General features: G+C 39.2%; 1 protein-coding gene across 11 annotated transcripts in view; it reads right to left on the bottom strand.

Annotated features, from left to right (window-relative positions):
- DLEC1 (DLEC1 cilia and flagella associated protein) overlaps nucleotides 1–15,174 on the bottom strand; it is a 78,979-nt gene that overhangs the window by 48,525 nt on the left and 15,280 nt on the right. For 9 of the 11 annotated variants that reach the window (XM_025461290.3, XM_025461288.3, XM_025461286.3 and 6 more), the window contains exons 3-6: nucleotides 11,341–11,451; nucleotides 9,797–9,987; nucleotides 9,367–9,584; nucleotides 8,532–8,610 (exon numbers count right to left, since the gene is read on the bottom strand). The exons of the other annotated variants lie outside the window; for them this stretch is intronic. In XM_025461290.3, the coding sequence (XP_025317075.1) occupies nucleotides 8,532–8,610; nucleotides 9,367–9,584; nucleotides 9,797–9,987; nucleotides 11,341–11,451 (599 nt within the window). The remainder of the gene's footprint in view (nucleotides 1–8,531; nucleotides 8,611–9,366; nucleotides 9,585–9,796; nucleotides 9,988–11,340; nucleotides 11,452–15,174) is intronic. 11 annotated transcript variants of the gene reach the window in all.

The raw sequence follows: 15,174 nt of genomic DNA, 5'->3' as shown, positions 1-15,174 counted from the left end.
CTTCTCAGTACGTAATATTGGGGGCCTATGATATCAAAATGTCTTATTATGGGGATGTTAAAATAAATCATTTGGCCAAAGTGGTGTCTGCTAGGATTCTCTATTGTAGTTATTATTTTTCCTTTGTAATTACAAGGTATTTGGGGAAAGACTTTTCTGTTTCTATTTAAACTTTTACTCACTAATTTTAGCATCTATTAGTGTATCTTGCCTGCAAATTTATCAGTGTGATATTTAATGGTAACTTTTTTATTTCTTTCATTCTTTCTATATTAAAAATGAGAATTCTCCTGTAATAGAGGCAGCTGATGGCTCAGTAGAGCATGCAACTCTTGATCTCAGGGTTGTGAGTTTGAGTTTGAGCCCCATATTGAGTGTGATTACTTAAAAACTTAAAAGTTAACTTAGAATTCTTCTGTAACAGAGAGTTATCCTTTTCTCCATTTATTTATTTATTCAGATATTTCCTTATATCAGTATGAATTCATAGACATTTATTTTATTCTTTGGGTTATAATCTAATACCATTATTATTTATTTTATTGTTTCAAATGTTTCAACTTTGGCTATTGTGAGCTCTGTGTCCTCTTGAAATGTCCCCTCTTCCAACCATCCATCTATATCTTTCTCTCTCTCTTTTTCTCTCTCTTTCTCAGCACTTCTTTACACTTTATGGTACCACAGATGCTCTAGGTTCACATATTTCCCCTGTTTCAGCCCTGGAATCAACTACTTTACTAAGCAGCCCTGGTGCCTTTTATTGGGACAGTACTTAGAAACCAAGATCTGGACACTAGGTGTGCTAACTGCTATTAGAGTGTCACTATTTCTGTTCCTCTGGGTAGATAGGAAATACATGCAATTGTACTAACTTATGCATTCATATACATCTACATTTATTCCTGTACCTATCCATCTGTGTGTAAGTGTAATGCACAGTTTGAAACCACAAATCCATACTTATGCCTCCAACTACAATCCAGCACCAGAGTTGATTCTAGCATCCCCATTTCTTATTTGTAACTTCTTTTTGCAACAGTAAAAAATCTAATTTTCATTCATATATTTTTAAAATTTAAGATGTTTCATCAATATCAAGTTTATTAAAAAAACTTATGACCATAAATTTTTCTCTGAAGTGTACTGATTATGTATGATTCTTTATGTACTATTGGTGGCTTCTAGCCATAGGTACTCATTTTATGTAATCATTACATCATACTTTAATTTTTAACGTTATTGTACATATACTTCCCCATAAAACACTTTTCCTGCTTAGTAACCTTCTTTTTTTTCTGCCTCTTTGAAAATCACATACCTCTTCTTTTTTTTTTTTAAGAGAGAGAGAGAACTCAAGTAGGGAGAGGGGCAGAGGGGGGAGAGGGAGGGAGAGAATGTTAAGCAGGCTCCATGCTCAGCACAAAGTCTGAGGCAGGGCTTGATCTCACGACCCTGAAATCATGAACTGAGCCAAAATCAAGTCAGATGCTTAGCCAACTGAGTCACCCAGGCATGCTGCTTAGTAACCTTCTAAAGGAATAAATACCTTAAGCCCATTTGTGGGCTGTCATTCACTAACTTATCAAAACCCTTTGGAAGTCATTCTCTCCCTCTCTCTCTGACTCTGTCTCTTGTCTCTCTCTCTCTCTCTCTCTCTCTCACACACACACACACAGAGTTGGATGTTTTTTGTTGTTGTCGTTGTTGTTGTTATTGTTTTTTAGTAAAATATGGCACCTTTCATTTGCTCTCGATTTATCTTATCAGGGGTAGGCAAGGCTAACAGGTAGACCTGTCTTCAAGTATTTATGTAATTCAGTCCATACATATTAACTGAGGAACTACAGTATGCCAAGCACTAATAATAAAATGATAACACAAACCTAGAAATAATTCTGTTGGGCTTACAGTCTATTGGGAAGACAAATGTAACACTGTGTCACCAAAGAGCAAGTGGTAGGAAAAGAGCCTGCAATCAGGACATTTAATCCAGTTAAGAAAGGTCAGGGTGATCTTCCAAAGAAGTGACAACTCAGCAATAGGAAAACGATGAGCAGTAGAGCACTAGGCAGAGACAGGAGGGAAGACAAGAAGGCATTCTGTGTCTACCTTGTCTATAGGCTTCCACAGTTGACACCCTCCAGTCCTGCATATAAAGGGTCTATCATATGGCCCTGCGTGTCTCTCCTTTTGCCTCCTTCCACTCTCCAATGGAAATTATTTTTACTCTCTTTCTTGGAGTCTTTGCTAGTTTCTGCAACTGTCCTTGAAACATGGTGACTAGACACAGAAGTCCAAAAAAGAATCTATCACTGTTATATTAAAGAAATAACAACAACAACAACAACAACAACAACAAAACTGCTTTAGCAAACAGCACATAAGACTGACATATTTGTCTGCTTTTACCACAGGTGGTTGAGAGTTCATGAAGAATGATGGATTTGCAGGGCACCTGGGTAGTTGAGTTTGTTGAGTGTCTAACTCTTGATTTCAGCCTGGGTTGTGATCTCAGGGTTCTGAGATGGAGCCCAGAGTCAGGCTCAGCAGGGTGCCTGCTTGAGGATTTCTCCCTCTGCCCCATCCCCCATGTACACATACATGCTCTTGCTCTCTCTCTAAAATAAATGAATAAATCTTTAAAAAAAGATTATGGATTTGCAAATGCTCTTTAAAGTGTAAATTACAATTCACATGTATATGAAGGATCTGTCATGAGATCTGTCATGATTAAGCCTGGCTGTCTTTAGACCTGGTGAGCAGAGTCAGTGACTACTATGCGTGGTCTTGGTCTGATTCCCTAGGATGGTGGAGGCTAGCATGAAAATGAAGGAGACTGGGAAATCAGGTCAGTCTCTATATCTACTCTCCAAGGAATCACTAGATATGCTGTTAAGTGAAACAAACAAGGTACCAAGGACAGTAAGAAGGAAAGGGAACTCAAATATATCCACATATTTGCTTATGATTCCAAAAAGAAACAATAGAAGAACTCAAACTAATAAAAAATCCCTATGGGGTAAGGAGAGAGTAGCATGATATATTTCAAGGTTATTATTTGGAATTGAAGGAAAAGATATAAGATTTCGCAGAAAAATAAGCTAAAGGAATTCATCACCACCAAACAGGCTTTAGAAGAAATATTAAAGGGACTTAAGTGGAAAAGAAAAAGTCATAATTAGAAATACAATTATGAAAGGAAAAATTTTATAAATAAAAGGAAAGACACAGTAAAGGCAGTGGAGTCATCACTTAAAAAGCTAGTATGAAGTTGAAAAGACAAAAGAAGTAAATCAATTATATCTTAAAAATTAGCTGAGGGGACTTGCGGAATAAAAAGATGTAAAATACAATAACATATACATAACATGTGGAGGGAGAGTTAAAATGAAATTCTTTAACAATGTTTTCAAATTTAAATGATCATCAACTTAATATAGACTGCTATATACTTAGAATGCGCTTCCTGATAACCACAAACCAAAAACCTATGGTACACAAAAAAATGAAGAGAAAGGAAACACAACTTAACATCAAGGTAATTAATCACAAGGAAAGAAAACATGAGAAGAAAGGAACAGAGAACTACAAAAATAATCAGAAGACAATGAACAAAATGGCAATTAATTCATACTTTCAAATAATTACTTTAAATGTAATTAATTAAATGTAATTAATTTAAATGTACTTTAAATGGTCTAAATGCTCCAATCAAAAGATACAGAGTGACACATGGATAAAAAACAAGAGCCCTCTATATACTGCCCACAAAAGACTCACTTCAGGTCTGAAGGACATACACTGAAAGCTAAGGGATGGAAAAATAGATTCCATGCAAGTGGGGAGAAAAAAAGACAGGATAGCAATACTTATATCAGGGAAAAGAGACAAAACAGGCATTACAAAATGATAAAGGGATCAATGTAATAAGAGGATATAACAATTGTAAATATCTATACACCCAATGTTAGAGCACCTAAATACACAGAGGAAATCTTAATAGACATAAAGGGAGAAATTGACCATCGTATGATAATAGTAGGGGACTTAAACACCCCATCAATGGGTATACCAATGGATAGACAATCCAGGCAGAAATCAAGAGGGAAACAATGTCTTTAAATAACATATTAAAACAGATGGACTTAACAGATATATATGGAACATTTCATTCAAAACCAACATAATACATATTGTTTTCAAGTGCACATGTAACATCCTCCAGGAAAGACCCCATTTTAAGCCACAAAACAAGTCTCAATAAATTTGAGAAGATCAAAATCATATTAAACATCTTTTCCAACCACAACAGTGTGAAACTAGAAATCAATTACAAGAAAAAAGCTGGAAAAATCATAAACACATGGAGACTAAACAACATACTACTAAATAACCAATGGGTCAATGAAGAAATTAAAATGAAATTTTAATGACAAATGAAAATGAAAACACAATGGTCCAAAATCTCTGGGATGCAATGAAAATGGTTCTGAGAAGGAAATATATAGCAATACAGGCCTACCTCAAGAAACAGGAAAAAGCTCAAATAAACCATCTACCCTTAGATATAAATGAACTAGAAAAAAGAAGTACAAACAAAGCCCTAAGTTAGTATAAGGAAGAAAATAATATAGATCACAGTGGAACTAAATGAAATACAGACCAAAAAACAATAGACAAAATCAATGAAACCAAGAGCTGGTTCTTTGAAAAAATAAAATTGATAAATTTTTCATCAGAGTCATCAGGACAAAAAGTGAGAGAACTGAAATAAATAAAATAAAAAATTAAAGAGAAGGAACAAATGGCATCCACAGAAATCCAAAAGATTATAAGAGATTATTATGAGAAATTATATGCCAACAAATTGGACAACACAGAAGAAATGGATAAATTCCTAGAAACACATGATCTTTCAAAACTAATCAAGAAGAAATAGAAAATCTGAAAAGACTCATAACTAGTAATGAAATGGAATTGGCAATAAAAAAAACTCGAAGAAACAAAGGTCTAGGACCCAGTGGATTCATAAGTAAATTCTACTAAACATTAAAAAAAGAGTTAATACCTATTCCTCAAACTATTCTACTAAACATTAAAAAAAAAGAGTTAATACCTATTCCTCAAACTATTCCAAAAATACAAGAGGAAAGGAAATATTCCAAATACATCCTATGAGGCCAGCATTATTCTGAACCAAAACCAGACCAAGATGCTACAAAAAAAAGAAAACCACAGGCCAATATCCTTAAAATACATGGATAAAAAAATCCTCAACAAAATATGAGTGAACCAAATCCAAAAATACATTAAAAGTATCATTCACACAATCAAGTGGGACTTATTCTGGGAATACAAGGATGGTTCAACATCAAAAACTATTAGAATAAATGAATTCTGTAAAGTTTCAGGACACAAAAATAATATACAAAAATATGTTGGATTTCTATAATTAATAATGAAGTTTCAGAAAAGGAAATTAACAATTTCACTTAAAATTGTACCAAAAAGAATAAAATAACTAGGAATAAACTTAACCTAGGAGATGAAAGACCTGTACTCTGAAAACTATAAGACACTGATGAAAGAAAATGAAGATGACACAAATAAATGGAAAGATATTCAATGCTCATGAGTTAGAAGAACAGTAAAACATCCATACTACCCAAAGCAATCTACAAATTCAATGCAATCCCTATCAAAATACCAACAGCATTTTTCACAGAACTAGAATAAATAATCCTAAAATTTGTATAGAACCACAAAAGACCCTGAATAATCAAAGCACTCTTGCAAAAAAAGAATAAAGCTGGCGGTATTACAATCCCAGATCTCAAGATACACAAAACAATAATAACAAAAACAGTATGGTGCTGGCACAAAAACAGACACATAGATCAAGAGAACAGACTAGAGAACCCAAAAATCCACCAACACTTATATGATCAATGAATCTGTGACAAATGAGGCAAGAATATGCAATGAGGAAAAGACAATCTCTTCAATAAATGGTATTTGGAAAACTGGACAGCTACATGCTGATTAAACTGGACCCTTTCTAACACTATACACAAAAATAAACCCAAAATATGAGACCTGAAATCATAAAACACCTAAAGAAAAATAGGCAGTAATCTCTGCCGTTAGCCTTAACAACTTTTTTCTAGATAGGTCTCCTCAGAAAAGGGAAATAAAAGCAAAAATAAATGATAGGAATTGTATCAAAATAAAAAGCTTTTGCACAGTGAAGGAAATCATCAACAAATGAAAAGGCAACCTACTAAGAGTACATATTTGCCAATGATGTATCTGACAAGAGGTTAGTATCCAAAGTATATAAAGAACTTATACAAGTCAACAGCAAAAACCCCCCAAATAGTCCAATTAAAAATGAGCAGAGGACCTGATTATTTTTCCACAAAAGACATCCAGATGGCTAACAGACACATGAAAAGATGCTCAACATCACTCAATGAGGTATTATCTCACACCTGTCAGAATGGCAGGTATTATCACACAATGAGGTATTATCTCACACCTGTCAGAATGGCTAAAATCAACAACACAAGAAACAACAAGTGTTGGTGAGGATGTGGAGAAAAAGAGGAACCCTCACACACTTTTGATGGGAATGTAAATGGGTGCAGACACTGTGAAAACCAGAATAGAAGTTCCTCAAAAAATTAAAAATAGAGCTGCCCTATGATTCAGTAATTCTACTGCTGGGTATTTATCCAGGGAAAGTGAAAACACTAATTTGAAAACATGTATGCACCTCTAGGTTTATTACAGCATTATTTACAATGACCAAGACATGGAAGTAACCTAAACGTCTTTTGGTAGATGAATAAAGAAAATTTGGTACATATACACAATGGAATATTAGTAAGTCATAAAAAGAACGAAATCTTGCCATTTGTGATAACACAGATGGACTCAGAGGGTAGTACACTAAGTGAAATAAGTCAGGCAGAGAAAGACAAATAAATACCATATGATTTCACTTAAATGTAGAACCTAAAAAAACAATGAACAAACAAAAAAGTAGAATCAGACCTATAAATGCAGAGAATGAACTAATTGATGGTTGCTAGAGGGGAGACGGGTGGGAGAGGGGCAAAATGAGTGAAGGGGAGTGGGAGATACAGGCTTCCAGTTTGGAATGTGTTAGTTATGGAGATGAAAGGCACAGCATGGGGAATGGAGTGGAGTTAATGGTATTATAATTGTGTTGTACGCTGACAGATGGGAGCTACACTTGTGGTAAGCAGAGCATAAGGCACAGAATCATTGAATTACTATGTCATTCATAGTAATGAAACTAATGTGACGGTGTGTATCAGCTCTACTTCCATAAAAGAAAAAAAATGAAAAGGTAAACTCTGAGAATAGATATGGTTCAAAAAAGAACTCAAATCTATTATAGGACTAAAAAGTCTATCCATAAGCAAGGAAAAGACAGACAACCCAAGAGAAAAAATGGGTATTAATCAACAGTTCACAAAAGAGGTTATCCAAATGGCCAATAGACACATGAAAATGTGCACAATGAGTTATCTCTGATACCTTTCAGAATGGTTAAAGTTAAAAAGACTGAGTCCTGGTGAAGATATTGGACAACCAGAAGTCTCAACCACTGTGTACAGCAACAGAAATAGTCACTTCAGGGGAAAAAAATCTAGCAGGGGGTAGAGGAGGGATCACTACCAATTAAGGAGGAATAAGACATATTTTAACCAAATGCAATGTTTGAATTCTGATTCAAATACACCAAATGTACACTGACTTTTTTTTTTTTTAAGATTTTATTCATTTATTCACGAGAGACACAGAGAGAGAGAGGCACAGACACAGGCAGAGGGAGAAGCAGGCTCAATGCAGGGAGCCTGACATGGGATTTGATACCAAGACTCCAGGATCACACCCTGGGCTGAAGGCAGATGCTCAATCACTGAGCCACTCAGGCATCCCGATATTAGTTAGTATTCATTAATGTTAATTAATGTTAATACTCCTGGGTATGATAATGGTTATCTTGTAAAAGTCCTTGCCTGTAGACATACATACTGAATTTTTAATTAAAGAATGGTCTGATGTCTAGGCTTTTTTTAAAAAATATTTTTATTTATTTATTCATTCATGAGAGATACAGAGAGGTAGAGACACAGGCAGAGGAAGAAGCAGGCTCCCTGTGGGAACCCCATGTGGGACTCGATCCTGGACCCTGGGATGACACCCTGAGCCAAAGGCAGATGCTTAACCACTGAGCCACCCAGGCATCCCTAGGCTTTTCCTTAAAACACTCCAGTGTATGCACGTGTACATAGACACACACACAAAGAAGCAGTGGGAGTAATACGTGAAACCAGATTTGCAGAAAAAAGATAATTATTGAAGGTGGGTGATGGGCACACAAGGATTTATTGTAGTCTCTTACTCTAATTTTGTATATGGTTTTAAAATTCCATGCATCCTTAAAACATAAGGAAGCTGATGAAGGGGGGGTGCTAGAGAGAAATAAGATTTTTTACCTCATAAACTGGCCCAATTTCATAATCCGTGAAAAATCCGATTGATGGTTTAGCCAGAAACACGGGAGTATCCACACAACTGTGGAAGGGCAAATGAGGGGAGAAAGGCTGTCAGTTTCATTTGCGTGATTTGTGCAAAACAAAGACACCCAAACTGTCAAAGCTATTCACAATATGTCATGTATTGGGTTTTGTTCCTGTTTTTAAAGCAGGTTACAAAATAATTTTCCTGTAGGACAGAATCTTTGTGAAGATATGTGCAGCTGCGTGTTTCATTTTCAATATGCACACAGGAAGCTTCCACTCTGGAAGCTTCCACACAAATATCCTAATTGGGTTTTCAATATAGGTGCTGTGTTTCTTTGCAAATATCTGTCTAATTTTTCTTGATAAAAAGACATTCTTTAATACGTGTGAATAGTTTTAAGTCCCCTGAAACTATGAACCCATGAAGCCATTCATTCCCTTCATAAGGACAGTTAATGAAATAAGCCAAAGGGGTGCTCTGAGAGAAAAATCACAATTTTAATTTATTATTTGTAATTAATCAAATTTTAAGTATTTTTATTTTTAGGTTCGTATTCCAAGACGTATGAGGGCAATGGAAAAGCACATGGTTACAGACCAAGACCAGTCAGATGTAAGCAGAGGGGCTCTGGCAGGTCAGAGGAACACAAACCCAGGCCTCTGGGGAGCCCTGAAGCCCTGCTCTGTTCTGATACTGATATCCTGCCCCCCACCCTCCCCCAAAAGTCTAGGATCCTCTATAACCCAGAGCAGACCTAGGACCTTCTGGGTTTACTTCCACAGGTCTGACTTTCTGGAAAAGACCCACCTCTCCTCCAGATCTCCACTCGGGAAGTCTCCTGTCAGCATTGGCTTCTTTGGGGGAAAGAGAAGAGACTTGCCTCCTTGGGGAGTGTTAGGAGGGAAAAACCGAGGGTTTTTTAGGAAGCGGTTCCGACTCTCCATCCTGACAAGCAGAAGTCGCTCCAGTTCTCTTTGGGGCACGTGTAAGTGGCTCATCCACTTTGCATTCTTGGATGGACCTGCCTTTTTTTAAAAATACACAAGAAACTGAGTCCACGAACGGGCTGGGGGACCACGTGTGCCGACCGCATGACCCACCCATCATCAATGCAAACTCTCCTCCCTATTCGCCTGTGGATCCAGGACATCCTGTGTCACACTGGCTCGCCTTCCCCTCATCATGTCCCTGTGCCCTCTGGCCACACACACCCCTGCACACAGGTCGTCGCACCAACCTTGACAGTCTTGCATTTGCCCTTTAGGGACAAGTCCCCTGTCTGGCTGTCCACGGTGTAGTCTAACTCGTCTTTAACCTTAGTGAGCATCTCCTCACAGGAAGCCTCGAGCTTCTTGGTCAGGTGCTTCTTCGGGACGGAATGCTTCTCACAACTGAATGTGAGTTTGGAATATCCAGGGATGGAGACACCTGTGGCACCAAGGAATCAAACTGTGCTCCCACTGACGATGGGGACGTTTCTAAGGCGACTACATAAACCCACCAAAGCCACAGTTAGCTTGATACTTTTTCCTCAACTTTCCCATTTACTATACTAGATACAATTGCCTGTTGAGTATATAAATTACTCCTGGAACGTATTCTGTGTACTCGAGACTTAGGACTAGAATGTAGAAGTGTTTGATTGATTGTCAAGCATGGTCAAAGAACGTGAGGAGTCTTTCAATCTCTCTCTCTCGTATGTACGCATAGCCCATACGTGAACTTGCTGTTCACCTGAGGAATCACCTGAGGAATCAAAGTTTGTACCAGCTTTTTACCCCTGTAAGATCATCCCCAAAAGGTGAAAGAACACTTGTTAGCAAGAGCACAATAAAACTGGTACCAGTATAATACCTGGTAAACCTTTGATACATGTTAACTCTAACCTTACTTATCTGCGTAAGACAGTGAATTTCCGACTCACTTAACAACATTAAGTCGCTTAGTTCATATGACACTTACTTCTGCTCCCTCTCTCTGGCCTGCCTTCTCTATAAGGCTCAGGCTGTCAATGGAACTCTGTTCTCATTAGCACCCTCAATTCTCTGGATCTCAGTCTTCCCACCCCAAAGCTCAGCTCCAAAGCCTCAGAGATCACCAGAGTCCCACTGACTAGGGTGGCCAGAGAGCTCATCTTTGAAATCTAGCATCGCTGGGCCATCCTGATATGTGGTCATCAGGACCCACGGAGCAACTTCTTCCTATCTGTACACTGACTCTCCCAAAAGTCCACGTCCTTGTTTAAACCCACAATCCAGCTCCCACCCTACTCACTCTCAGAAGATCTTGCCTCCCACATCACAGGAAATTGGCCCGACATCACACACACATACACATCCTTCTCTGCCTCCCTACCAAGTCTGTCCACCATATTCAAAGAATATAAAGGTGCTCTTTTCCTATGTGGGGTATAGAAAAATCACATGGTCCATGGTCTCACTCCAGCAGGAACTTCTAATCACTTATCTGTCTTCTGTCCCTCCCTCTCTTGGTTCATTCAACTACTTTTTAAAACATTTTCGTATCTTTTGGTGTTGAGCAGCTGACAAGGGTGCAAATTCCATATTGAGGAGTTGAGAATTTTGTCTTGCAGGTGTTAGGGAGCCAGAGAGGAAGTGGCATGCTTAGAGCTGACCCTCCCAATAGTCACTATCGAAATTAAACAAAAGGCAGGAAAAGAATCAATGAAGAAATGGCAGGAAAGATGGCCAGTGCGGTTGTGCTACTAAAGAACTTCCCTCGAATGAGAGCAGAGCCCCTAGCAGAGCAAAGAAGCCTTACCTTTAGGTGCAGAGCAAAATGGCACCGTGTCACTGTAGTAATCGTCTGGAGAGATCAAATGATGTTTCTGTAGCAACTCACTGTCCACACACCATCTGAAGATAGACTTCACTACATAGAAGGGAAAAAGGACAAAGGTGTTTTGGAATACCTGGCTGGCTCAGTGGTTGAGCATCTGCCTTTGGCTCAGGTCATGATCCCAGGGTCCTGGGATCAAGTCCCACATTGGGCTCCCTGTGGGGAGCCAGCTTCTCCCTCTGCCTATGTCTCTGCCTCTTTCTCTGTGTCTCTCATTAATAAATACATAAAATCTTAAAAAAAACCCCACAAAAACAAAAGCAAAGGTGTTTTAAGCCAGATTAATGTTACAGGACCTGCACCCCAAACTTTTTCATTCTCCAAATCTAAATCATCTCACAGAATTCTTTCTGAGAACCGTGTGGTAATTTTGAGATTTCAGAAATTAATCAGCAAATGTTTACCAGGCACTTAAGAGAGGCCAACCATTACGCGAGGCTGTGCTGTGGTATTGTTTGAGCTAAAATATTGTGTGATTCAAGGAGAGGTCTATTGATAAAATATAATTAAGGAAAGTATGGTAGATTAAATAAATCCTTCACCCTTCTCCGTATCCATACCCTTTGCCATATGACTTTGCAGTTCCTACTATTAGAGACAGAGTGCACTTCTTCACCTTTGACTTTGGCCATGTGATGTGCTTTGACCAATGAGATGTTGGCAGGGATTTGCACAGCTGAGCCTGTCTCTTGTGCCTTTGCCATCATCACAAGAAGAGCTCCCTTGTCCCTGAGAAGAGCTCCTGCCTCTTCAGCCTGGACTCCAGTAAGAATCCATGTGAAGCAGACTTGAGCCCAATTTGTACCAAGGAGCCAAGTTCAGCTTAAAGCTGGCTTAGCAAGCCAAGCCCGGCTAGATCAGCCAACCCGCAGCAGACCCACTGATGCATGAAAGTGAAAATCTCACTGAATAGAGTAAGAAGTCAGTCATTAATATCCACAGCTGATGAGTTAATAAAAAGTAGCAGAGACATATTATTCAGGGTATCCAGAAGAATCAAAGAGCTAAAAATGGCCACCTTTGGCAGGTGGACTAAGCTTGGAAGAGGTGACATGGAACATTTTTTTCCCCAATAGACTTCATTTTTTTAGAGTAGTTTCAGGTTCATAGCAAAATTGAGTGGAACAGAGACGTCCCACATACCTCCTGCCCTCACACATGTATGGCCTCTCCCACCATCCACATGCCCAACCAGAGTGGAACAGATGGAGCCCACACTGACACATCATTATCATACAAAGTCTATAATTTACATTACAGTTCACTCTTGGTGTTGTAGATCTATGAGTTTGGACAAATTCATAGTGATATGCATGGGTGGAGGCTTTTTATATTTCATTAGAAGCTTTTCAAACTATTTGATTTTCTAAAAAACATATATATTAATACATTGATAAACATTAAGGAATAAATAAGATGAATGGAAAGCGCAGAAGTTTTCGAACTTTGCTGGTTTGCCCTCTTAACCAAAATGGTGCCGGTAAGTGGCCTTGCCCTTTGGAGGTTCCCTATAACCAAGAGTGTAGATGAGGAAGGTGAAGAATATATGTTTCTCCCATAATATATATTAATTTAGGAATTTCAGGGTTTGGCTTAGTTACTGTTATAGTCAGGGTTCAGTGATGAAAACAAATCACTCTCTCTGTATCATATATAAAGGGGTTGAATGCAGAGGATTATGGAATGAGAGACTGAAGGTCAGGGAAACTATCGGTACCAACTTCAGCCAGCAGCACTGAGGCGGGGGCTTTTCAAGAAGTTATCTGGAGGGGAGCCTGGGTGGCTCGGTTGGCTAAGTGTCTGCCTTCGGCTCAGGTCATGATCCCAGAGTCTCGAGATTGAGTCCCACACTGAGCTCCCTGCTCAGCAAGGAGTCTTCTCCCTCTGCCCCTCACCCCACTCATGCTCTCTGTCTCTCAAATAAATAAATCAAATCTTAAACACACACACACACACACACAAAGTGTTAAAAAAAAGAAAAAGTTATCTGGAAGCTGCTGTGAAACTCAAAGCTGCTTAGTCATCTGCCCACTAATGCTTCTGAATAGTGACTTCCCCTTCCAAAGCTCACCAAGAGCTTTTCATGAGTGACCTAACATGGACCTATTGGGAAAAGTTGCATTCTGGGAAATGCCTGGCTTCTCCTTTGCAATACAGAGACCTTAACAGAGGGTGGCAAGAATACCAAGTTCTGTTCCAGCCCAGTTGCCAAGGACTTTGGTGATGTCCTATTTGAAATATTAAAAGATAAAACTTCCACACAAAGGGCAGGGGCCATGTAGGAAGATGTATCCACTCTCTTCTGATACCATTTTCTCCACTATCCTCCCCCAGGCTCTGGGGAGTTAGGTGTCATGGCTGCAGAAGCAGGGGAAGTTTGTGTATCAGCTCTTTGGAAAGTCTCTCTCCATGTCTGGTCTGTGCTATGTACCAGGTGAGCCTTGGAACACCTTGCATGGGCCTGTGACCATCCTTCTCCACCCAGGAAGAGTAGGCTTCCTGCACTGACCCTATGTTCCTGTGCGTGGCTTTGTTCCATTCCCCAAGAGATAATGTGGACAATTTATCAGCAACAGAAGGGAATTAAAGCACAAGATGTTCTCATCTTTCCCCCTCTGTCTGGAGAATTTACATGTTTTCCACCTTGTGACATGTGTCACAAATAAGAAAAGTTTCAGAGAAATATAATCACCATCAATCATCTAAGGTAAAAAAAACTTTCTTGGGTCATTTTGCCCCCTCCCCCCCACCCCAACCAGAAGCAGGAACCAGAGGGATATCCGTGGAACTGGATCAAGATCTCTACTTCTGCTACTTTTGAAATAAAAGAGAAAAACATCACCAGCAGAAGACTGATAAACCAGGACAGATAATGTCTGGTTGTAACAATATTATCTTGGGTAAAAAAATATAATGAAGGTCATTGAAAAAACTCTCCTGACTGAGGTTTGATTCTCAGTTCTCAGTCTTTTACTTTACTTTCATTTAAAAACAACCAAACAATGATTTCATCCCCCTTGATCTCTGGCCGAAAGAATCCTACCCACAACAAGAACAGTATTGGACTCCCGAGACTGAGGGGATAGCAGGTAACCTCCTGGGAATCTGTTTCAACAATCTCTGCCAAATCCACAATGGAGGGAGGAGTCCTGGCAGTTACAGGACTCTGCTGTGGAGGCTGGGGAAGAGAAGATATGGAATACACACGGAATGTTCACTATCTGTCGGGCTGAGCCTCAGAGGTGGCAAGCCTGACCAAGTTTTGGTCCTCACACCCAGGGCCACACCCAGAGCCACATCGTTGACACCTGCATGACACTGTGCCTATTCTGGTCAACAATCCTTCTTCCTGCTCCTGATAGAGGAAAGACAGGCTCTGACAGCAGACTCACTCAAGTTCAAATCTGGAGTCCTTCTGAATTGTGTGAATTTAGGGAAGTTATTTGATCCTTTCTCTCAGTTTAGTCCCCACAGGTATAAAATGGAGAGAAAACCTACCTCCCAGGGTCATTGGAAGGGCTCAATGGGATAGCCTATGCAAACCATCTTATACAACACCTGGTCCCTAGTAGGACCTCATTAGTATAACGCCTTCCTAAGCCACTAACACTTCCACTTCTCCCTTCCTCAGGGCCATAGATATGCTGGGTCTCTCAACCCTAAAAGCACAGTCCTTTCTGCCTTTTGTACTGGAAAATGATGACTTTCAGGGATGCAAGAGGTTAGACCAAAGTCTCTGGGGACAAATAAAAGGAA

The sequence above is a fragment of the Canis lupus genome, chromosome 23 (genome assembly GCF_003254725.2).
Source record: "Canis lupus dingo isolate Sandy chromosome 23, ASM325472v2, whole genome shotgun sequence".
NCBI lineage: Eukaryota > Metazoa > Chordata > Mammalia > Carnivora > Canidae > Canis > Canis lupus.
The sequence above is the reverse complement of the archived record's forward strand: the minus strand, read 5'-3'. Positions and strand labels throughout refer to the sequence as shown.